We start from the raw sequence: 24,416 nt of genomic DNA, 5'->3' as shown, positions 1-24,416 counted from the left end.
CTAAAGACCCAAATCTTTGGTATATAGGAATGCATTGTATCATTATCATTTCTCATGGCCATTATCTATCGTCATCCCTCGGGTCGCTCATTCTCTGCTCGCTTCGCTCGACGACGGAACCAGAAGTGCAACGCCAAGTATACTACAACGCCCAAGGCCAACATTGCTGAGATAACGGAGAATCCCATGATATATTTCGGACTGTCAGAGTCCGGGAACAAGTACTAGAACATTATTAGTATCAAAGTTGTTTGTTCGTGCAGGTTGCAATACTGACCGAGCCGTAGATTTGCGCTAGGTTTCCTAGTGCGTTCACCAATGCGAGACTTACGCCCCTGGTCTGAGGATGCATGTTCGAAAATGCCGATGACGCATAGGCAAGACTCATTCCATTTGTTGTCCAGAGACCCGATGCCATGAGCACGAGGAACGCATATCGAGCGGTGTAGTCATATACTGCACACACTGCGATTGAGCATATAAGCGAGAAAATCAACCAGCATGAGATGATGAGGCCTCGCCATGAGGGGATCTTATCGCTGAAATAGGATGTGATTAATGTACAGACAAATGCAACACCGTAAATAGGGATTGTCAGGAAATTTGTTCTCTCGGTGGAAGAGTCTCCGAAGAGACCTTCGATTAATGTGGGATAGAAGTACGACAGCGTACTAGATCCAACGATAACCTGGTAATTGTCAGTTTCGCTCTACACGGGAACTGGGGATGAGGACGTACCATATACCCTACGACAAACATCCAGGTTCGCCAATCCTTGACAGAATCAACCATGGCTCTCTGTGGTGATATTTGCTCACTATCTTGGGTCATGGCTGTGACGTCGTCTGCTAATCGAGCAACCGCAACACTTCGCTGTCGTTCCGAAAACCTTTTCGACGTGGCAGGAAAGTCCGGAAGGACAAATGCAGCAACCAAGGCAACGCCAATCGTTGCAGCTCCTTCCACGATAAAGAGCCAACGCCAGCCTCTGATACCGTGTGTTCCTTCCAGTCCCTTGACTATTACGGCCGCAAGAAGGCCTCCGAATGCACCGGATAGAATGGCAGCGGAGATGTAGATACCAAATCGCTTGGACTGCTCTGTCCGCTTGTACCAAGATGCAATCACCATGAGAACGCCTGGTGCGAAGCCTGCCTCGACACAACCTATGACAGTTAGTTAAATTATTCGGAAATGAGGTTCCTTTGGTGCTCGCCTATGATTGCGCGCAAAGCCACGAGGTGCTTGAAGTTCTTGACGGCGCCCATGACACAGGTTAATGCACCCCACAGCGTCATGATCCCTGACAGGAACAACGATGGTCTGATTCGACTGAGGAGCATACTATACCCGACATGTTAGCCTATAACTAGAAAGAGTCATGGATATACATACTTGCTGGGAACTTCAAAGACGACATAGCCGATAAAGAAAACAACCAAAGCAATGGAATATTGGTTCGACGTCAAGTCCAAATCGGTCTCCATGCCCGAGATCTTTGCGTTTCCGATACTGTGATCCTGTGTCAGATCCGTTCCTGCTACTACGATGTGCTCCATCAAAATCCACATACTTTGTTCGGTCCATGTACGACAGCAAGTACATAATCCAGACCATTGGCAGGAGAACCAAATCGATCTTCCTCACTAGAGATTTCTCCTCCTCCGGAGACCAAAACGGGGCATCTGGGCCTGCATTTTCGATCTCTTTAGAAGTGATTTCCCCTTTCTCTTCGATATCGAGACTAGCCGTCATGTCTTGAAGTAGGTCGGTGAATTGTTTGATAGCAACCGCAACAGAGCTATGGAGGTTGTCTCCAGCACCCCAGGCCGCCGCCGATATTTATCTCTTTCCTTGCATACAGCATGTGTCCGGGATCTTGTAACATTCCCAGGAATCAGCGTCATTGATAGGAAGATGCCGCCATGGATAAGCATGCATGTCCAAAGACGGCATAAATGCAGACAGGGATATACTTGATGTCTCTATCTGGTTGGCTTTCTGGATAACAAGACTGCCATCTGCACCCCGCGCTGTCATGTTCCATTGGGCTGATAATGTCCACCTCCACAAAACACCCACGTTTCCCCGCAAAGTCTATTCGCCTCTCATTGAGGCCATTTTTAACAGCCCCAGAAGTGGAGGGATCTGACAAGCTTGACGGCAGCATACATCTTTGCGGGGGCCGAGAATGCCTCGAGTCGAGGCAGATCGGCTTACTCGAAACCGTGCCGACTGGGAAAGCCAAGGTATCCGGGGTAATCTGACAGATCGATTCGCTGAACAAAACCCTCACGGCTATAACGGCTCTGTCTATATTTTGTTGACGTCAAATAGTTTACAGAGAAAAACTATCCCATTCGCCCCCGTTGAGGAACATTCAGGATTACCGCGATACGAACCGAGCGTGGAGGGCCTCGAGCCGAAAAATCTGGGGCGTCGGGGCATAGCCGATTTTCTAGTTTGGAGAATGGCCAAACAAGCTTCATCATTGCGACGTGAGAGTCGTGTGCATGTGGGGTAGAACAGGAGTATTAAAGAGCCCGTCTCTTAAATCCAAAGGCCCCCACGCTTTCGGCATCCCTCAATTGATATCTTGCGAAGTGATTGTACACCGATATATTTTACTTTGATCATAATGACTGCGACCGAGAATGGAACCAACAATGGGGAACAGTCCTACGTTAACACCATGCCCAGCTCAAATTTCACCTGGCAAATCACGCTGGCGGAGAAAGTGATCGCAATTACCGGTGCGAATCGAGGGATTGGTCTCGGAATCGCAGAGGTCTGCTTTGCCAATTCGGCCAAGGTTGTTTACTCGCTGGATCTCATGGAGCCGGGTGAGGACTTTGCAGGATTGCAGAAGAAACACCCGAATTTCCGATACATTCAAACGGATGTGACGTCGGAGGAGAGCATTCAGAAAGCCGTTGATCAGATCGTGGAGGAGAACGGACGGGTCGATGGGTTAGTTGCCAACGCTGGCATGACCAAACACCAACCGGCGCTTCAATTCGACCGTCCAGAATTGGAAAAGCTGTTCAATCTCAATGTGAGTACTTCCTGGATTGTTCGGTCCCTTTGCCCAGACTGACCATCGCAGGTCTTCGGGGCATACTTTTGCGCTCAGATTTTCGCACGGAAATTCATGGAGCTGGGCATCAAGGGATCGATCGTCATGACAGCGAGCATGACTTCGTATCGGCCAAATCGAGTGAGTGAAGTCCGGTCTATTCGACACGACGAAGTGAAGCACTAATTGTTTTCAGGCTGCTCCCTCTGCTCCCTACGGTGCGACAAAAGCGGCCGGTAAGTTCACATTCTATGCTAAACTTTTTCTCTCGTTGGACCAGCTAACCTGTCGGTGTCCGTAAGTCCGCAATATGTGCCACACGTTAGCCATGGAATGGAGCAAACACGGCATTCGTGTCAACAGTATCTCGCCGGGATTCGTGAGAACAGCCATGACCTACTATGTCGAACACGCGCCCGACTGGGACCTCAAGATGCAATACTACGGTGGGATGCCGCGTCTGGCAGATCCTCGAGAGCTGGGAGGTGCCTACGTATACCTGTTGAGTGATGGGAGCTCGTATACTACGGGGATTGACATTCCGATCGCCGGCATTGTTGGAGCATGGTAGTGGATGAGCATAACAGGTGATGCATCTTTTCTTTTGACATTGTGCATTTGCATGTTTCATCAAGTATCTTCTGCTGGGCGAGGAATTAAATACTATAAGACTACTGAAATCGATGGCTATATCCGATTCAAAGACGTTCAACATTCATTATATGCATAACCGTGTCGGTCTTCTGACACAATTAATCCATTATATAATCCAGCTATCCTTCCAAAACGCCATTATGGTAAAACGAAGAGATCCGATTTAGTTGGAGAACTTTTCCGGAACGTGCTTGCTGTTGACGAGGTATTAGAAAGTGCAATCGGAGTCTAACAGCATGAACCACTTACCCAGTCCGGCTCTCAAACTGCTGGCGACCGGCGTCAGTGACCTTTTCGTTGGTGTCCCGCAGCTTGGACGGGTCGGCGCCAAACTTCTTTTCAACAGAGTCGAGACCTGTGGTCATTAGCATTGAATGCTTTCATGGACTCGTCTAGGTAGAACACACCCTTGTCGACGTAGTCTTCCTGGTTGCCAGAGCCACCGCTGCTGCTGCCGCCCTGCTGGTTGCTCTGGCCCTTGCCGCCGAGCTTGGATGCGAGACCGGAAAGCTTGTCCATGGTGGTAGTATGCCGTGAATATGAGTATCTCTGAAGGAGGTAGATATAGAAGAGGATGGTTGTTGAAAAGGCAGGAACAGGACCGGACGAGGCCTTTATATAGCTTTGGAACGCCCCTTTTCTTCCCTCCGTTTCCGTACCAGAGAATCGACTTCCTGAACCTTACGGGAGATTGCACTCCACTTCAAGTCAAGGTGTGATTCGCATGCGGGAATCGCCACAACCGGATCTCATCGTCATTTCAACTTTATCTTGCTAGGACCGATCATCGGTGATATCAGATGCTATGAATAGCACGTTGTACATTGGCAGAGCGATATATGTACCCAGGGGTATATCAAGTTAGCCATGCTGTATACATAGTCAGTACAGACTACACAAAGTAGAGTAGAGTAGTACCCCTCGGTAGATGACGTCAAAGAACTAGGTGCACGGCCACTCGTGGCTGATGACGTCGTTATGTGGCGGTGCAGATCGCGTACCGGAAACAGTGCTCCGATTCCGGGGGCATCTAGGACTGTACTCGGTATGGGAGTTTTGTCTAGAACGCCCATTATCAAGTCCTCGACAGTTTCGTGCCCTAACCGTTCCATCCCTTACCTACTATGACCCTTGTTGTCCACGCGCAAATGGTACGGTACAGCACCCCTGGCAGCATGGAAGAGCATTTCCGAGACCTAGCGCCAATGCAACCATGCACATCTATCCCGGGCCAGATTCAGAATGAAAACCCGTGATCAATGCAGCTCGGTGAACGATACACCGAATGTTCACCCCACACGTTTTCCCCAGATTCTGTCAAGCTGGGGTCGATTCCCCTCATTCGGAAATGCCCCGCACACGAGCTGTCGATGTCGATCAACATGGTTGCTATAAAGCCTGAGAATGGCGGCTCTGGGAAACCACGGGGTCATTGTCGACGAGCACGAGCACCATGGACAAGACAACCGAAGAGTTCGTGGAGTACCGTGGGACAAAAGATGACCAGACAGAGCAAGATATCTTGTACCAGGCCTATGCCGCCAAAGGGCCGGAATGGCACCAGCGAATGACCCGGAAGGTGTTGCGCAAGGTCGACTGGCATCTGCTGCCGTTCCTAGTGCTGATGTATCTGTTAAATTTCTTGGATCGAAAGTGCGCAACAAGCTTTCTTATCGGAATATGCAGCGGCTGACGTGAGCAGTAACTTGTCGCAAGCACGTCTTGGTACTCTCGAGAAGGACCTGGGAATGAAGGGGACCGACTATAATCTAGCGACAAGCATCCTCTTTGTCGGTTACCTCCTCATGCAGCTGCCGTCGAATTTGCTTCTGACAAAGATCCGACCGTCGCTTTTCCTGGGCATCTCCATGGCCATCTGGGGAGTCATCTCGGCCTGTCAAGCGGCAGTAACTTCGTTCACGGGGTTGGTGGTGGCCCGGTTCTTTCTGGGATTTGTTGAGGCACCATTCTTCCCTGGAGCCGTGATGCTGATGTAAGTCACTGTCAAAACCCGTTACAACTCAGAGACTGACTGAACAGGTCGAGTTGGTATACCCGGCAAGAGGTTTGTTTGCCAAACACGCAATGAAAGTGATCGGGACTAATGTGGGCAGTTGGGTCATCGAATTGCCTGGTTCTATGCCGGCAGCTCTCTCGCCAATGCATTTGGTGGGTTGATCGGGGCAGGCGTTCTCGGGAATCTGGATGGGGCGCATGGGATCACCGGATGGCGATGGCTGTTTATCATAGAAGGCTGCATCACAGTCGGAATATCCCTTCTATCCTCGTAAGTGATCGTCCCTGTCATGTTGTTAGTGTCCGTCCTCACATTGCAGGATTTCCCTTCCCAACTATCCGGCAAACACATCATGGCTGGATGAAGAGGAACAAGCCTACGCCCAATGGCGACTGATTCATGACGCTGGCGAGGCGGATGACACGGGGGCCGGAAATATTTCAGAAGCGCTTCGATTAGTGCTGACGGACCCACGTATCTATTTGTTTACCCTGTTGCAGCACACGTCGCTGTTGTCGCAGAATTTCCAGTACTTCTTCCCGACCATTGTGCAAACACTGGGCTACGGTAATATCGAGACCCTGCTCATCACGGCCCCCGTGTGGATCGCAACCTTCCTAGTCTCCTTGGTTGTGACATGGACATCAGGGAAGACCAATGACCGCGGTATCCACATCATCTTGTTGATGCTGGTGAGCGTGGCAGGGGCCATAATCTGCACGGCCACCACCAACATCGGGGCCCGATTCTTCGCCATGTTCTTGTAAGTGATATGTTTCACAACGTGTTCCCATGGCTGATGTCATTCCTGCCCGACAGAATGCCCATGGGGGCTGTTTCGGCATACCAAATTATTATCGCTTGGATCGCCAATTCGTTCCCTAGACCCCTGGTCAAACGCTCCGCAGCCATCGCCATAGCCAACATGCTAGGTAACACAGCGTCTATCTATGGCAGTTACATGTGGCCGTCATCCTCGGGGCCGCGGTACATTCCAGGAGGAAGTGCTACAGCGGGCGTGGCTTTGCTGGTGGCCGTGTTGGCAACGGTGATTCGGATGGTGCATGCCAGGATGAACCTTCAGTTGCAGGAGCAGGAGGAGTCCAATGAAAGTGGAGAGAACACGCCGCAGCATCCGGTCGGATTTCGGTACATCCTGTAGACACACTAGTCAGTGTGCAGGAATGAGGCTGCCTGCAGAACTGGATAGAAAAATGGAGAACAAAACGGTGTTGCCTGACAGGGGAAGTTCGTCGGATATGGCCGGATCGGCTGTAAGGCTGAGTCCATGCCAAACGAATACGAGACAGTGTATATAAGGGTCCAGGTTTTTTGATCAACAATGTCATTCAATTTCTAAATACAGGTACATCATGAAATTCTCCGCCGTTTCCTGGGCCTGCTCTCTGGCTGGCCTTGTTGCTGGTAGGTATTGATATGTATTGACACTCCAGACGAATATACAGCTCAACTGACTCGGTATAGCGAGTCCTACGCCATCGGACGTGAACCTCGCCATTTCTCTCTCCCGAAGGGCTCTGCCGAATGCACCAGATGGCTATACTCCTGCCAATGTCACCTGCCCTTCGAACCGTCCCAGTATTAGAGGCGCCGGATCGTTATCCTCCAACGAAACAGAATGGCTTCGGACACGTCGGGACGAGACCATCGAGCCGATGAAAGATTTCTTAGACCGTATATCGATTCCATCCTTTGATGCCGTATCGTATATCAACAACCACGCGAACAATGTGTCGGAGTTGCCGAATATCGCTATCGCCGTTTCTGGAGGAGGATACCGTGCATTGACCAATGGAGCAGGTGCCTTGAAGGCATTTGACAGCCGAACCGAGAATTCTACCAGCTCGGGACACCTTGGAGGACTGCTGCAATCCTCCACATACGTGTCAGGTCTCAGTGGTGGAAGTTGGCTGTTAGGATCGGTCTATCTCAACAACTTCACTACCATCTCTGCGCTACAGACCCATGGGAAAGGGGACGTTTGGCAGTTCAGTCGATCGATCCTCAAAGGACCAGATGATGGCGGCATCAAGATCCTTGACAGTGCTCAGTACTGGCGGGACCTCGTCCACATGGTGGACGGCAAGAAAGATGCCGGGTTCAACACATCGCTGACCGATTACTGGGGTCGTGCACTGTCCTACCAGTTCATCAACGACACGGACGGGGGTGTGGATTACACCTGGTCTTCGATCGCTCAGACGGACGACTTCAAAGCTGGCAAGATGCCCATGCCGCTCGTTGTGGCTGATGGCCGTGCTCCCGGCGAGCTGGTGGTGGGAAGCAACTCGACCGTCTATGAGTTCAACCCGTGGGAATTTGGTTCTTTCGATCCCACCATCTTTGGTTTCGCACCACTGGAGTACCTCGGCTCGCCATTCGAAAACGGGGAACTCCCCCAGGGTGCATCGTGTGTCCGGGGTTTTGACAACGCGGGATTCGTGATGGGCACGTCGTCTACCTTGTTCAATCAAGGCTTGCTGCGGTTGAATAAAACTGATCTGCCAGATGTCATCAAGTCAGTCGCGGAACACATTTTGGAAGACATTGGAGAAGCCAACGATGATATCGCCATTTACTCACCTAATCCATTTTATCGCTACCGCAACTCCACCGCCGCTTATTCCAACGCTAACGACCTGGATGTGGTCGACGGTGGCGAAGACCAGCAAAATATCCCCCTCCATCCGTTAATTCAACCACAGCGACAGGTGGACGTAATTTTTGCCGTTGACTCGTCGGCCGACACGTCTTATAACTGGCCTGATGGACACTCGCTGGTGGCCACGTACGAACGCAGTCTCAACTCGACGGGCATTGCCAACGGCACAGTCTTCCCAGCGGTCCCTGATCGCCACACCTTCATCAACCAGGGCTTGAACGAGCGTCCGACCTTCTTTGGCTGCGACGCGGCTAACCTCACCGGCCCGGCACCCCTGGTGGTGTATCTCCCCAACTCGCCTTACAGCGCGTATTCCAACACGTCCACCTTCCAGCTGAAATACTCGGATGAGGAGCGGGACTCGATCATCACGAATGGGTACGAAGTGGTTACTATGGGCAATGCTACCGAGGATAAGGACTGGCCGACGTGCGTAGGCTGTGCGATTCTTTCGCGCTCGCTGAACCGGACGGGGACGGCGGTACCGGAGGCTTGTCAGACATGTTTCCAGCGGTATTGTTGGAATGGAACCGTCGACAGTCGCGATCCTGGGGACTATGAGCCATCGCTGTTGCTGTCGACGTCGACTTCGGGATCTAGCAAGATGTCATCGTTGAACCGTACGGCAGCGGTGATTGCATTGGCAGCAGTTGTGTTTACAACGGTTTGATCACGCGAAAAGCTATAGATTTTAGTAAGAAAGTACTAGCGAACAGATTGAAGAGTTTTCGGAACAAGCAAATTCTCCACTGCTCACAGTAAGAACCTCATACGGATATGCAGGTTGTTGTTCCTGTGATGACATCCAAAACATAGTGTGACGCGATTGGGCGGATGTTGAGTCTCTTCCTTCCATGTAAACTTGTTGTAGCCATATTGTCCTGCCTAAGATCAGTATGAGAGCCGCCCTTCCTCGTTCCACAGCCTCGTTATTCCATAGTTGTCTCCTTAAACTTGGAAAAACACTCCGAATATATGCATATTGGTCTTCATGTGAGATATTCTCTATTGACGTATCCCATTGACTGGTCCTCAGAAAAGGGTGCTCATAATTAGAACAATCGTAAAAGCCTCGATCTGCAGGGACACATTATTGAGGCGGCAGATCTGCAGATCCACTGCATTCCTGAACCGTAGTTCGTTAGATTTTCTTCACTATCGACTGCCGGTGTCAGCCTCAGGAACTATGAATCTGATTTGGCGACACTGAATAATGGAACGACCATGCGAACTTTATTCTGTTCAGGCCTCTAATCGGCAATGGTAATAAATAGTGTCTCGCATTATTGAGACGCTGCATTTCCATTTTTGAGATCGGCCATTATTGCCGAACATAGTCATCTCACGGTGCTCGGTGCATGTCATGGCTGAGAGGTCACGAAGACGAAACTACCAGGATATCGAGCAGACGAATCTCATTTCAAGTGCCAAATATTGGGACACTCAGGTTGAACCGAGGGTCGTTTCGCAATTGAAACGGGAGTCTTATAATAATCGCCGGTCGCTGTACCTACCAAAATTCCCGGTCATTCGGTGCAATATTGGCAGAAAGGATGCGATATCAACACATTCTGGGGTATCTGGCCTCCTCGGTGGTCGTTGGCGCCGTTACAGGGCCGGTTGACAACCATCCTGACTCTGTGCTCGAGTCCCGCGACCTGGTTGACCTGATCGGAGACACTGAATTTGACTACGTCGTGGTTGGTGGAGGAACGGCTGGAAATGTCATAGCAACTCGTCTGGCGCAACAGTCTTTCTCGGTGGCTCTGGTCGAGGCTGGTGGTCTATATCAATTGGAATCTTTCCAGGCCATCCCTGGTGCAGATGTTCTGCCCGTTGGATCGGATCCCGATTCGAAATCGGCCGTGGACTGGGGTTTTGTTGCGGAGAATCAGCCGGGAGCCAACGGACGAGCCATCCATTATGCTCGCGGGAAGTGTCTCGGGGGATCGTAAGTATGACCAGAAATGTATGACAGAGTTAGACAATTGACTTATTGATGCAGGTCCGCGCTGAACTTTATGATATACCAAAGGTCAGTGTTCTCCAACATTGACAGGATGGAATGCGAACTAAACATTGCAGGCCCAGCATAGAGTCGATGCAACAATGGGCGAATACCGTCAACGACAGCAGTTACACCTTCGACAACCTCCTTCCCTATTACAAAAAGAGCGTGAAATTCACTCCACCAAATGAGAAGACCCGCTTCGACAATGCTACTGCCAACTTCGATTCCACCGCGTTCGATGATCAAGGAGGCCCGCTGCATGTGTCCTATTCCAACTACGCGATGCCGTTTTCGACCTGGATGAAGCTGGGAATGGATGCGATCGGGATCGAAGAACAAGAGGATTTCAATCTCGGCACCGTCATGGGCGCGCAATACTGTTCGTCGACCATCCGACCCAGCGATGAGACCAGGAGCAGCTCCCAGTCCTTCCTAGAGAGCATCAAACCTGCCAGCCGAAAGATCTATAGCAACACCCTGGCGAAAAAGATTCTTTTCGACGACAACAAGAGGGCTACCGGGGTCCAAGCTCAGGGACCCTTGGGGACTTTCAAGCTCACGGCCAAGAAGGAGGTCATTGTCTCTGCGGGTGCATTTCAATCGCCTCAGCTATTGATGGTGTCGGGGATTGGTCCAAAAGAGACGCTTCATGAGCATAACATCGATCCGGTAGTCGAGCTGCCCGGTGTTGGCCAGAACATGTGGGATCATCCGTTCTTCGCACCTAGTCATCGAGTGAACGTCCAGACGCTCACCCAGACCGCTTCGAGCCTCCTCTCCTTGCTTAAGCAGTTCCTTGACAAGGCCATTCCGCATACCGGGCCGCTCACTAACCCTATTTCGGACTATCTGGCTTGGGAGAAGATCCCAGACAGCCTGCGTTCCAAGTTCTCCGATTCAACTGAGAATGATCTAAGACAATTCCCGAAAGATTGGCCCGAAGCAGAGGTAATGTGACATTGAGAGTAGTTCCGAGGCATTAGCTAATTCAAATTGCCAGTACATCTCCGGTGCTGGATACATTGGAAACGTGTCCGACCTTCTGCGCGATCAACCCAAGGACGGTTATCAGTATGCCTCCATGCTCGGGGTGTTAGTCGCTCCGTTGTCTCGAGGAAATGTGACGCTCCAGTCTGCGGACACGTCGGACCTGCCCATCATCAACCCCAACTGGTTGGACAGCAAAACTGACCAAGAGATGGCAATTGCCATGTTCAAGCGTATGCGGCAGGCTTTCGGAAGTGATGCCATGGCTCCTGTGGTTATTGGCGAGGAGTACTATCCCGGAAAGCAAGTGCAATCGGACGAGGAGATCCTCGAGTTTGTCAAAAACAACATCATGACTCTATGGCATGCTGCGTGTACCTGTAAGATGGGCACGTCAGACGATCGCATGGCCGTTGTCGACCACGAAGCCAAGGTCTTTGGGGTCCAAGGACTGCGCGTAGTTGATGCGAGCGCATTTCCATTCCTGCCTCCGGGTCATCCACAGTCCACAGTGTGTAAGCAAAATCGATCTGGCCCTGATTATAACCGGCACTGACGACGTTCTAGACATGCTCGCCGAGAAGATATCGGACCTGATTATCAACTCGGAAAAGAAATGAGGTGTTAGCTGTTGGCGAGTTTCTGGTTGAGATTGTATAATAGTATCTTTCCCAATTAGTAAATAAGTCTATTAACTATATATCGGCGATTATGTTTCTGTTTAGGCATTGAGAGGATGAAGGACTCGCACATACCGTAGCTGGGAATATATACCTCGGGCAAGTCGCCCTTCGCTTACGCGACGCATTTTTCTCTTGGACCGCGCTCAACAAAATCAAACCCCGTCTTTTGCTAATTCTGCTTTCTCAGGGCAAAGGCACTGGTTAAAAATTCTAGCATGGATATAACGCGTCCTTCCACGGACCAAATTCCAAGCACAACAACCTCTGCGGCTTACGGTGAAAGAAACAATTGCCTCAAGCGGCTTTTGTCATTATTCTAATTAGGTACATAGGTCGGCAGCGATTAAGGACAGGGCAAAATGGAATTTAATATAAACGGAAAGAAGTCGACTAACTAAGCATTTTTCGGCGTCTCGGAATTCCACTCAGCGCGCACATTCGGAGAAACAAGAGTGCTCTTGCTCAAAATAGTTCGAGCTAAGGCATGCACTGAATCGCTCGTGAGAATCTCTAGAATCTGCAAGTTGGCTTCTAGCTCTCGTGTAATCCAGTTGCGAACTTCAATTGCCACCAGCGAGTCCAGGCCATAACCGGAAATGTGCGCAGAGGGATCGACCTCATCTACCGGACGCATCAGGGTACTTGCGATCTTATGCACCACAGCATCGACAACCAGCGATTCGGCACTGGAATAGCTGGTAGCGTGCCGTACAGCAGTTGCCGGAGACACTTTGGTATCGTGCTGTTGGGTTTGGGTGGAATCGATTTCCGACAGAATGGACGAGCGAAGCAAATGCGATAACTTCGGGTCTTGCGCCCAGAATGGTAGCTCCTTGACAGGCGTGGTCTTGACACCATTCAGACCGAGCAGGCAATGGTTGTTGGTGGAGTGTCCCATCTCGTTCCGCATTGCGGCTGCGAGAACCGCACGAATATCTGAAGCGTCGATGGAAACACCTCCGAGCTGATGGCTGGCCTCCTCTTGTCGCTTCTGGTCTGCAGCCAGGTATCCAACATCTCGCACCATAGGCAGATCGATAGTCCGGCAGGGAACCCCAGCGAGTGAGGGATACCGGGCCATAGCGGCCATGAAGGTTCCACTGGAGGTGTATGCTGCTTGTCCCATCGTACCAACAATACTGGATAGCGACGAGAGATTTATAAAGAAGTCCAGCTTGGGCTCTCTCTGGCGTTGCAAGATGCGCTGAAGGTTCAGGATTCCGTGCATTCGAGGCCGAATCACCGCATTGTAGTCCTCGAGACCCATTTTTTCAAAAAGCATATCCTGTACTATGGTTAGAACTGACCAGAACTTCTCACAAAGGGGCCAGAGATAAACTTACCCGGAGGACCATGGCACCATAAACAACACCGCGTGCTGGAGGCATTTGCTTCAGTACTGGTACCAACGCTTGCGCTAAATCGTCCGGATCGCCAACGTCACAGCGACACACTTTCACTTTCACACCCTCTGCTTCTAGCGCTCGCAGTGTCTGTTGGGACTCTTCGGTTGCCGCACCACTCCGGGAGATGAGGATGAGATGCCGTGCGCCCTTTTCTGGCAACCATCGGGCGATGTCGAGTCCAATTCCCCTTGTGCCACCAGTCACAATGTACGAAGCATCACGAGAAAGGATATCTTCGGGTCTGCGTGCTGGGTGAACCTATAACCAGAGACAATTAGCAAGCACAGAGTGACACACAGGAAAGGAAGGCCTTACCTTAACCATTGCATCCTTCTCCATTTGAATAACGATCTTTCCAGTGTTGCGACCACCCTGTAGAGCCCGGAACGCAGACTCAAGCTCGGAAATGGAGTAACAGGTTATGGACCATCGTGCTTGTGTTTCAGGCTTGCCAAAGAGGCGGAATGATTCACCAAGCAACCGCTTCATCAACGCCGGGCGTGTTCGGATAATCAGGGACACATCTACCGAGGAGAAAGACACATTTTTGTCAAAGTGCACCATCTCCAATTGGGAATTCTGAATAATGTCGCGTTTCCCTAATTCCACAAAGCGTCCAAATGGAGCCAAGCATTCAAAAGTTGACCGCAAGGCGTCACCGGTCAGCGAGTTCAACGCAACATCGACTCCCTGCCCCCCTGTGGCCTTGTAGATGCCGGATGCAAACGACGTGTCTCGACTGAAAAAGATTTGATCTTCTGCGAGCTGGTAGGTATCCATTAGGAAACGCTTCTTATGCTCACTGCTGACTGTTGCAAAGACCTTGGCTCCGACTTCCTGGGCTAACATGATAGCGGCTTGTCCAACACCTCCTGCGGCAGCATGGATGAGAACAGTCTCTCCCGAAGTGAGCCTGCCGATGTCGACGAGAGAGTAATACGCAGTCGCAAAAACCAAGGGAGCGGACGCAGCAAGTTCAAGGTCCATTGTGTTGGGCACTCTCCATACATTCGATGCTGCACTTCGTACGTGACTCGCGAGGCATCCAGGAGCCGTCGAACATACTCGGTCACCCACACGGAAATCATCAACGGCAGCCCCAATGGCCGTGACGACGCCGCTACACTCTTGGCCAAGCTGCCCGCCCTGGATCTGCGACATGGCGACTAGGACATCACGGAAGTTGAGGCCGACATATTCGACTTTAATCTCGACCTGGTCGTCCGGTAGAGGCGAGCGAACGACGTCGTGGTCTGTAAAGAAGCAGTCGGCCAGAACACCATCGGCTGCGGGAACCATTTTCAAGGGCCTGGATGGCTGCCACAGGGCTTGATGCTGGGGTGGCGCATGCTCCGTATCCTGGAAAAGATGTTCATTCAGTTCTGGGTCATCAACGATTCGAGACACGCAGATCCGTCCCTGCTGGACGACATAATCCATATCCCCGTGGCGAAGGACGGACGAGTTGCAGAAAATGTCGTTGAAAACATCACGTATTCTGTCCGCAACCTGACTCTCGGGGAGACTGCCTTTCACGCCAACATCCAGTGTAGCAAACGGCAAGCTTGTCTCTGATCGCACCGTCCTAGCTAGTCCAACAGCCAAGTGCGCACCAAGGGACTCTGGCCCAGTGTTGCCCTTCTGGATAACCCACAGAACGCCGCTGGAGCGAGCTAGCATTTTTTGAAGTGCTCGGAAACTTTCCTTGGTAAGCGAAGATAACAGTGGAGTATCTGGATCGTCAACGAAAATACACAACTTGCCAGTCGGATCTGTCGTGAAATCCCTCGTATTAACGACCCCCCCAGTGACATCCTTCAACTTTTGCTGGAGCGCACGGCAGAGGCTTGGAATTAGGAATCCTGTGTTCATGACAACGACATTGTTCGAAGAGGGTCTGATTCGGGTATCTGTGGCGGTTGAGACCATGAGAGTGCATGCACGTTGTGGTGCCCCAGGATAGTCGTCAATACCGATATCGATACCGGAAAAGGAATTATCTTTAAGCACACGTTCCCATAGGCCTGGATCCAACAAAGGTCCGTTCTTGCGGTCCGGATCTTCGCTCAACCACCAACCTGGAAGGAGTGCGTATATGAAGTGGCTGGATTTCAGTCGAGTCTCCTCAATCAGCAACAACTTTCCACCGGGCTTGAGCAAACGCCTGATATTCGCCACAGTTTGTCCAATGAGAGAAGTCGCATGTAAAACGTTGCATGCGATAACTACGTCGTAGGAATGCGGCTCATAGCCCTGCGGGACCGGATCCGAAGAGACATCGAGTGTCTGATACGACATCAACGGGCGCCAGGCCTGAAACTTGTCCTTCGCCTTCTCAAAAAAACCAGGGGAGATATCAGTATACGTGAAATGGCTGAATCGCGGCGTCGACCCAGCCTCGCCTCCCAGGGTCTGCAGAATGGGTAATGTAACTCCTCCGGTGCCTGCACCAACTTCGAGGAATTTGAGATGTGGGTTCTGGTGTGCCATTGCGTCGATACACTTGGTCGCTCGAGCATAGTTTTGAAGCAGGTGGTCGTTATCCTCGTAATGTCGGCTAAGTAAATCATCCTCCATCATGACGGCCAATGGGTCCAGGTTTCCTCGAAGCACCTCGGGAAGACGTTCCCCAAGCTTGCAGGTCAACTCGCCAACCGCATTCATCGTACGGACTTTCCGGATCAGTTTCTCCTGGTCCCCGTGATGTGCACATAGACTGGTGTCAAAGGTGGTCGCACTGCACAGCTTCTGGGCCCAACGGAACACCCGTTGGAGATGCGGCTTGAACGAGAGGACCTCATTTTTGCCGATGCTTTTTACAGCACGTTGGAGGTACAAGTATGAAACTTCATCCAGAAGACGAGTCCGTTGGGCACCTGGACCGTCGCCCGAGTCAGGACCTCTGAGAAGGTCTGAATCCGCCCCCGACAGAAAGTCGAAACAGGGTTCATAATGCTCACGGTAACACAGAGGCTTGGCTTCTGATACGCCGACCTCATCATAGGGAAGAGGAATCGTGACACAGCCGTCAATTTCGATGATGGCATTGACCGGGTCTCCTGGGCGGGTTGCAAAGATACGGTGGCTGAGTGGGTGGCGCGTGGATATAGCATTAATCCGATTTCCATACACTTGCAATTCACTTCCCGGTTGCAGACCGTGATACGGAACAATGGAAATGTGCTTCACCAACGAGGGTAAATGCGTTGTTTTCGACCCGGGCTTGTAGCACCCGAAAAGCACCCATATAAGCTGAACACAAATGTCTAGGAGGGTGGGATGCACAATGGAGGATGTTTCATGTTCCTTAGGCATGCACAGCTTGGTGTCCGGGACTGTCAGTTTAGCCATGGCTTCATGACTATTGCTAACAGCGATATCAGTCAACCCCCGAAACAACGGTCCGTAGACCGCACCGCATTGAGCGACGTTCTGATACAGCGAATTGCTGTCGACTGCAGTCGTACATGCTGCTTGAATTGCTGCCGCTTGATGAGCTGCGTCCAGCACCTTCGAGGACTGTTGCCGAAGGCTATCGACCGGGTTAGGCTCTTTGTTTTCGAGTCCGATAATAAAACCATGGCAGTGCTCATCCCACCCACGACTTTCCGACCAAGAAAAGATGCGAAACTCGTGCCAAACGTTCGGAGAGTTCCCGGACGTGCTCGTGCATGGCCTCATCGACAGCATTGTCTCAACGAAGGAAGCCTCGGGGACCGTCAGCGCTCGGCCGACGGTCACCTCGCGAATCTCAATACGGTCAAGGGCGAGTTGATGGAGCGCAGCTTGCTGTGCAACAGCTTCGACGGCCATCGCCAAAAAGCCTGCCATGGGGTACACACTATTGTTGTGGATCCGGTGCTGTCTTATCCAGGGCTGAGCGTCGGCAGATATAACGTTCCGCCACCGTGGTTCAAGATCGATATTCTCCATGGATAGAGAACCGAGAATGTCATTCCGGGGAAACTGCCGGTGGTAGATATTGTCGGACAGACGAGCTGAATGCCAGTAACTTTCCGAGTGATTCCACGGGTATGGCGATAGGTTGGTCAAGACTGCTGGCTTTGTTCGTAGATCAGGGAAGTTGATACTCTCGAAGTCCAGGGACAAGCCTCGCATCCATAGCGCTATCGCAAGTTGCTGCATCGCCTCAACCGCATCGACCTTCCGCTTCAAACTTGGAAAGTATTCGATCTTGGCGTCAGAGAAATGGTGCTCGATAATCTGTTTTATCGGTGTTTGGAGCGCGCAATGGGGCCCAATTTCGATCACCGTGCTAACGGGTCGTTCTGTCTCCCCGACCTTTTGGCCTAGGAGGCTGCGAACACCCATCACAAACTCGACACGTGAGACTAGGTTGTCAACCCAGTAGGTAGCGTTCAAATCGCACGACGGAATGGTACGACCACGGACAGTGGAATGGAAAGGAACAGACGACCCCTGGGGTGCAATCTCTCCAATTAATTGGCGATATTGCTTTGCAACGCGCTGCATGTGATGTGAATGATAGGCAACATCCACCTGCAGCTTCCGCGCGAAAATGCCTTCCTTGTCCAGCGTTGATTGTAGCTCGGATATTGCCCCGGCATCTCCGGATACGGTAACGCTCGATTCACTGTTGATACAAGCGACCACAGCTCGATGGCTACCGACCCTATCAATGTACGGTTGAACAGCCGCACAGCTTGACCCAACGGCCATCATTGATCCTTTCCCGTTGCTCGTGTCTTTCGTCAACAAGGCTGCTGCTGTACCACGCGCGTAGGCGACCCGAACACATTCTTCAATAGTGAGAACACCAGCCGCATAGGCTGCAGCAATCTCACCACTGGAATGGCCAGTAACAGCACTGGGAAAGACCCCCCAGGAGCCTAGTAAATCGGTTAAGGCGAGCTGAATAGCCGTGCATGCCGGTTGGCTGATATACGCCTTGGATATCGAATTTGACGTCGCATCACCAGATTCGATTTCATCTGTGCCACATTAGTGATTTGTTCCAAAGACAATCAGGATCCTGATATACCAATAACAGAGAACTTTGCCCCGAGAGACACTAGGCAGCTGTCTACAACTTTCATTGTTCGTCGAAAAACTGGGTATGAAGTAAGCAGCTCTCTGCCCATCGCGAACCACTGTGCGCCTTGTCCAGTAAAGACGAATCCAATTGTTGGCAAGCCTTGGGCACGTGAAGGCGCCGGATCTGCAGACAGTTGCTGCCCTATCTCGAGCGTGGAGCAGCCTGCAACGGCCAAACGCCATGGGAAAACAGTGCGCCGCTGCGCCAGGGTGTATGCGAGGTTATTGAACACGCTCTCCTGGAATACAGCCGGATTCTGTTCCAAGTAAAAGCCTAGTCTTTTGACTTGCTGCTTCACCGCGTTCTCGTCGTGGCCGGAAAGGGTTATTATTTTTCGCTTGAGCGCAGGAGTCTCTTCGTTGACGCCACCGTCGTGCAGGGACGAAACTTGCTCCAACACGACATGTGCGTTCGCTCCACCAAAACCGAAATTGTTGATGCTGGCATATCTTTTTCCGCGGGGCCAGGGGACCAGTTTCTTGGGTATCTAAACGACAAATTAGATATTGTGCTTAGATTCATTGGAGACATGGAACTTGCCTTTATGTTCCACTTATCGAGCGGAATGTCCTCATTGGCTCTCTGGAAACCGCAGTTTGGAAGAACGAAACCTTTTTCAAGCATCATTGCCGTCTTGATGACCGAGATCACACCACTTGCCCCTTCAGTATGACCGACGTTGGTTTTCACAGACCCAACGAACAGCGGTTCTTTCGGTGTACGTCCCTTCCCAAATACAGCATGCAAGGCAGCAGCTTCTAATGGATCACCCGCTCGCGTACCCGTCCCGTGGGCTTCAACGTATCCGGTTTCAGACGGATCGATATGCGCGGTTTTGTAGACTGAGCGGATGAGAGATTCCTGGGCGGCGCTATTTGGTAGCGTGATTCCCCTTGTGCGTCCGTCTTGATTTACCCCAGATCCAGCGATTACTGCTCTCACAGCATCGCCAGCGGACAGAGCGGCGTCCAACGGCTTGAGGACAAAACATCCAACTCCTTCTCCACGACCAAACCCGCTCGCCCTATGGTCAAAGGCATAGGATCGCCCACTGTCCGAGAACACGCTGCAAAATGCAAGTCCAGTCAGTCATTGAATTCGGCTAAATCACGGGGTTGGGATTGTAATCGCACCCTGCAGAAGACATGGAAATAAACGCCTCCGGTGTTATATTGAGATGAGCGCCGCCCACAATGGCAACAGAGCATTCTCTTGCTCGCAGACTCTGACAGGCCAGATGTACTGCCGTCAGACTAGACGAACAGGCCGTATCAACTGTGAGACTGGGTCCGTTGAGGTCAAAATAGTACGAAATGCGGTTAGCCTGTAGCGAAACTGCATTACCCGTCGCCTCATGCATAGGAATTGTCTCGGGATCTCTCATATTCCTCACGTCGTAGTCAGCAAATGACGCTCCCGCAAAGACCCCGACATTGCGGCCGGCCAGGGACTGCTTGGGAATGCCCGCATTCTCCAAAGCCTCGTATGTACATTCGAGCAACAGCCGCTGTTGGGGATCGAGGGAGCGCGCTTCTTGGAGGGTTATGTTGAAGAACGGCGCATCGAACCGACCTAGATCCTCATCCAGAAAGTGTCCACCTTGTGGATTAAGCGTCCCGGCGCGTTGAGGATCTGGGTGGTGGAAACCTGCGTGGTTGAACCGAGTGCGAGGTACTTCTGACCAGGCGCTTCGTCCTCGTGAACATAGTTTCCAAAAGTCTTCTGGACTAGTTACCTGACCAGGAAGACGACATGCCATACCGACAATGGCCATTCGCGCCGGCCTCTCATCCCCGTCAACGATTGGAGGGTGCCCGTTGATATCGATGCTCTCATCTCGACAGAGGGACTGGACACGCATGATGACGGGAAAGGTAAATATGGCAGGTTCCGGGAATTATGGTAAGTATTGCAAGAAGTCAACGAGCGAGGCAGAGGAAAGACGAGAAGACGAGTGAACCATTAATGAAGAGAAGACCAACGCTCAGACCGAAGAAAATACAAGGCCCCTCGCCTCGCCTTAAGCCCATAGGCCGGAACATGATGTTGTTCCTATTTCGAGTTGAGCTCCTTGCATTTGAATCACCGTACTTTGAGTATGCGCGCCCCTTCATACCTTGTTGATGCCGTTGCGAACCGGCGAATTTTGGAAATTCGTGAATCTGATCTGCTTTTCAGACCAGAACACGCAACTGATACATAAATTTTTCCAGAATCTGGCAACTCGTCTTGATCGTTAAAGACACATGCATTGAAAAGGGCGGGCGAAGTAATCGGCCAGGCCTGGCGGTGGATTGATCACAATTCGATGCGTCCCTTGCATCTGACCTAGTTAACCTTAAATGCAATGATATAAGCCGTCTACGAAGCTTGGATTGAAGCATGGGGCATACAAGGGCCATAATAATAGTGTTGTTCATCGATGCAAGTCCAAGAGTCGTTGTCTGTAGTAAGGCATCGGGCGTACTCGAATGAGTCGACCACGCAGGAACACCTAGGATCTAGAGCGGAATCTTGACACTGAAGGACATGCAGGCCGTTTCGAAAAGCAGGTCCCAGAGATATCTGCATCATAGCTGTCGAGAGATAAGTTCTTGAAAGTTAGAAATATCCCGACCGCATCCATGTTCGTACTTGTACGGCGATATGTCTCTCAAAGTCCGGCATAACAATTTATTTCCTATTGAAACGAGCAGGCACTTGAAAGTATATCCAGACAAGCTGGATGTATGTGAACAAGATTAAGGGTACAAGTCAAGTGAAGGATACATATCTGGTGTTGCTCCGATGCAACTCCGACACGATACTCCGTACATTAAGCGACAAACAACCACACCAACTACCTAAAGTTTCCATGTAAACATACCCAAGAGACAATTGCCATATGGAAAAAATTTCACAATGTCCTCTATATACTATCCCTTATATCGACATCCCCCGGATTAGCTGATGCTTCCCTATGGGTAAAGTGGTATATTTCCCACATCATCCCATGCGATATCCAGGAACGACCATGAAGAAGTCTCAGTATCTTCACATTTTCCAAACTCCGGGGTTGCGGGGAAAAATCCTCTTGAGCCGACCATGAATTTGTGTTCTAGTCCGAACAATGGAACATCAACACAACCATGTGACGGCCAACCGCTAGTTAATTGCAACGGTCAATGGCCAATACTAGCAAGCACCACAGACGAGATAAGTGATGTCAACGGAGCCGCATGAGTAACTGACAAGCCCTGATCTTTCTATATGTAATAACATGATGGATAGATAGTATTCTTCATTTTTATAAGATGATTTCCCTTCTTGCTCTAGATTCGACATTCTCATCGTGTAATTACCAGTTCAGCTAGAAAATCCAGTTATATTATCAACTAGCTATCGAGCTGTGACAAGTCATCAAGAGGAATGTAATGAATAGATTGATGTAGCAAGACATTTAGAAGGAGAGAATAAATCATTACGGTACCGAGAAAAACTCTCTGGCATGCTGACTTTATTATTGTAATAATTGAAGACCTGAATGAAGTCAAACCCCAGTGCGTCCCTGAAGGCGAAGAATTCCACATAATTTCTAGAAAAGTACAGGAAAGTGGGAGTTTTGCGCCCATCCTTGGCAGAACTTAAGAAGTCACTCAGGGCAAGGAATCACCTTCGAATTAACCACAAGTTTCCTCCCTTTCACATGGCCTTGCATAAGGACCCAGTTTGGTTTTGAACTAGCTGTTCACTCCCAACGCAAGTGCGACACCAAAGAATATTGTTTGGGTCGTACTTCTGCTTGATGGTATGCAGCCGCGGGTAGTTGGGTCCCCAAAAGGACCATTGCCAATTGAGTTCGTAAGGATTCGCCTATTGTATTAAATTAGCTTCCTGGTGTTCTTGCGAACGAGTAATCTTGTGGGCTCTGGATATAATAAAGTAGACATACCTCGTTAACGTACGCTCCAGTGTCTGGGGCTAGTTGTCGGAGGCTATATCCTTTGCCATTTGTCATTTCGTCAATTGTCCTTTTAGCAACTGCACCAGGCAGGGTATCATCCCATTCCTGTTCCGATATAAGGTGGACAACTGTGTCACGCCAAGCTGGATTCAGTGCATTGTCCACCGGAACCTTGCCCACTGTCATGGTCCCTGACAACGATGGGTTGGACACTCCATTCTACAGAATATTTCTGTCAATATTCACTATTGTGACGGCTCAGCTCAGTGCTTTCATGAACATTCATTGTCAACATGGCAAACAATGCCATGAAAGCAATCGAGACAAACAGCTGCTTAGCGAGGCCACACACAACCATATATAAGGCTTCTTTGTGTAAATAGACTCTTCTTCCTTTTCTTTTCTTCTTCAGATTCGATATTCTCGTTGATGGCTACAATAGTCTAGATAGGAACTCAGTTCGTTATTATCTACTATTCCGAGCCCGTGACATAATATCGAATCTCGCTTTTTTTCTTCTTCTTTCCACACATCTACTTCATTGGCTCGATCCAGCAATCGTAGAGCCAAAGTAGTGTGCCCCTCTGACCGACTGATAGATACCGATACCGATACAACGAACCAGCAGACATGCCTCGCCCAAGAAACACCGTTGCCTCTACCAGAGCCAACCGAAACGAAACGAATACCAATACTGAACAGGAGAACCGACAGAACCCCATCCTTATTGATGGAGATGAGAATGAAGAACAACGCATGATGACCTTGGAGGAGTTCTTGCAATATGTCTCCGAGGAGCCAGAATGGTTGTATGAGAAGCTCCGAGCAACTCATCAACGATATGATGACAGTCTTGATGACCATAAGGTCCGTCTTGCTGAAGAAGAGCTCCGAGGACAAACCAAGGATGGAGAAATTGCGCTTCTGCGCCGTGAAACGGAAGAGATGAAGGGACAACTCCAAGATATCAAGAAGCAACTTACTGATGTGAACGCTGAACGTGATGCATTTGGGAGCCAAATTGCCCGACTGGTGATGGACAGTGCCAGTGGCCGTCAAGCCTCTCCAATGCCCATCAACAGCAAATCCACCAAGATCCCAGATCCCCCAATGCTTACCAATGGAAAGGAGCCCCGATTTGAAGACTGGCTGCTCCTGATGTCTCAGAAGCTTACTGCCAATGCAGACCACTTTGACACTTCTCAACTTCGTATAGCATATGTGGCTAGTCGATGTGATGGTAAAGCTCGGAAACACATCACTCCACGCATGCGAGATGATGCAATAAACCCATATACTGACTCAAAGGATATGCTCAATCACCTGAAAACAATCTATGATGATCCAAACCGTGTCACCACTGCAAAGCACCAATTCCGACAGTTATACATGAAGAACAGTGACAAGTTTCATGACTTTTTCTCTGAATTCCTTTACCTTGCAGCTGAAGCGGGCGTCGCTGAGGATGATTGGAAGGATGAGCTCTACACCAAATTGACGACCAAGCTCCAAGAGCTGTGCATCTCCAGCAGCATTGGTGATGGAACGTTTCAGGAATTCTCCAGCGCTGTCTCCCAGACTGCAAGCCGACTTGAAGTTATCAACCACCGGACTCAGAAGAATCGAACGTTCAGCCCCAACAAGGATATGAGCAAGGGAATTAGTCGAACTGGGACCACCTTCAAGAAAGAACTGACCCCATCCTGGAGCACCACCCCACATACGAGCAATGCTGAACGTGACCGATTGATGAAGGAAGGCCGATGCTTCCATTGTCAGGAACATGGACATCTCGCTTGTGACTGTCCTACCAAGACCTCAACCTCTGAACTGAAGGAACTTGAGCAAAAAGCACCTGTGAATGAAATGAATGACAATG

The 24,416-nt window shown here is 50.5% G+C and overlaps 8 protein-coding genes across 8 annotated transcripts; 5 read left to right on the top strand and 3 right to left on the bottom strand.

Moving 5' to 3' along the window:
• Window positions 1-71: 71 nt before the first annotated feature.
• ACHE_20024S (uncharacterized protein) lies at window positions 72-1,755 on the bottom strand (the record flags this gene model as incomplete). Its single annotated transcript, XM_043284280.1, has 6 exons — window positions 72-224; window positions 278-688; window positions 739-1,166; window positions 1,286-1,344; window positions 1,396-1,512; window positions 1,574-1,755. 6 exons carry the CDS (start codon window positions 1,753-1,755, stop codon window positions 72-74), a joined length of 1,350 nt encoding a protein of 449 aa, XP_043133088.1.
• Window positions 1,756-2,638: 883 nt separating this feature from the next.
• ACHE_20023A (putative secondary metabolism biosynthetic enzyme) lies at window positions 2,639-3,647 on the top strand (the record flags this gene model as incomplete). Its single annotated transcript, XM_043284279.1, has 4 exons — window positions 2,639-3,055; window positions 3,107-3,217; window positions 3,273-3,312; window positions 3,379-3,647. The coding sequence occupies 4 exons, from the start codon at window positions 2,639-2,641 to the stop codon at window positions 3,645-3,647; spliced, it is 837 nt and encodes a 278-aa protein (XP_043133087.1).
• Window positions 3,648-3,975: 328 nt separating this feature from the next.
• ACHE_20022S (uncharacterized protein) lies at window positions 3,976-4,249 on the bottom strand (the record flags this gene model as incomplete). The annotated part of the gene is made up of 2 exons (XM_043284278.1): window positions 3,976-4,085; window positions 4,138-4,249. The coding sequence occupies 2 exons, from the start codon at window positions 4,247-4,249 to the stop codon at window positions 3,976-3,978; spliced, it is 222 nt and encodes a 73-aa protein (XP_043133086.1).
• A 934-nt stretch (window positions 4,250-5,183) lies between these two features.
• Window positions 5,184-5,819, top strand: ACHE_20021A (uncharacterized protein; the record flags this gene model as incomplete). The annotated part of the gene is made up of 3 exons (XM_043284277.1): window positions 5,184-5,383; window positions 5,433-5,723; window positions 5,771-5,819. The coding sequence occupies 3 exons, from the start codon at window positions 5,184-5,186 to the stop codon at window positions 5,817-5,819; spliced, it is 540 nt and encodes a 179-aa protein (XP_043133085.1).
• Window positions 5,820-6,036: 217 nt separating this feature from the next.
• Window positions 6,037-6,909, top strand: ACHE_20020A (putative MFS transporter; the record flags this gene model as incomplete). Its single annotated transcript, XM_043284276.1, has 3 exons — window positions 6,037-6,041; window positions 6,067-6,510; window positions 6,567-6,909. 3 exons carry the CDS (start codon window positions 6,037-6,039, stop codon window positions 6,907-6,909), a joined length of 792 nt encoding a protein of 263 aa, XP_043133084.1.
• A 514-nt stretch (window positions 6,910-7,423) lies between these two features.
• On the top strand, window positions 7,424-9,100 carry PLB1_3 (lysophospholipase 1; the record flags this gene model as incomplete). The annotated part of the gene is made up of 1 exon (XM_043284275.1): window positions 7,424-9,100. The coding sequence occupies one exon, from the start codon at window positions 7,424-7,426 to the stop codon at window positions 9,098-9,100; it is 1,677 nt and encodes a 558-aa protein (XP_043133083.1).
• An 883-nt stretch (window positions 9,101-9,983) lies between these two features.
• Window positions 9,984-12,048, top strand: ACHE_20018A (GMC family oxidoreductase; the record flags this gene model as incomplete). The annotated part of the gene is made up of 5 exons (XM_043284273.1): window positions 9,984-10,381; window positions 10,436-10,465; window positions 10,516-11,389; window positions 11,442-11,943; window positions 11,996-12,048. 5 exons carry the CDS (start codon window positions 9,984-9,986, stop codon window positions 12,046-12,048), a joined length of 1,857 nt encoding a protein of 618 aa, XP_043133082.1.
• A 457-nt stretch (window positions 12,049-12,505) lies between these two features.
• On the bottom strand, window positions 12,506-20,455 carry ACHE_20017S (type I polyketide synthase; the record flags this gene model as incomplete). The annotated part of the gene is made up of 6 exons (XM_043284272.1): window positions 12,506-13,396; window positions 13,455-13,775; window positions 13,833-18,490; window positions 18,541-19,081; window positions 19,273-19,660; window positions 19,728-20,455. The coding sequence occupies 6 exons, from the start codon at window positions 20,453-20,455 to the stop codon at window positions 12,506-12,508; spliced, it is 7,527 nt and encodes a 2,508-aa protein (XP_043133081.1).
• Between the last annotated feature and the right edge of the window lie 3,961 nt (window positions 20,456-24,416).

Source organism: Aspergillus chevalieri, chromosome 2 (genome assembly GCF_016861735.1).
Source record: "Aspergillus chevalieri M1 DNA, chromosome 2, nearly complete sequence".
NCBI classification, from domain to species: Eukaryota; Fungi; Ascomycota; class Eurotiomycetes; order Eurotiales; family Aspergillaceae; genus Aspergillus; species Aspergillus chevalieri.
This window is presented reverse-complemented; position numbering and strand designations above follow the sequence as displayed.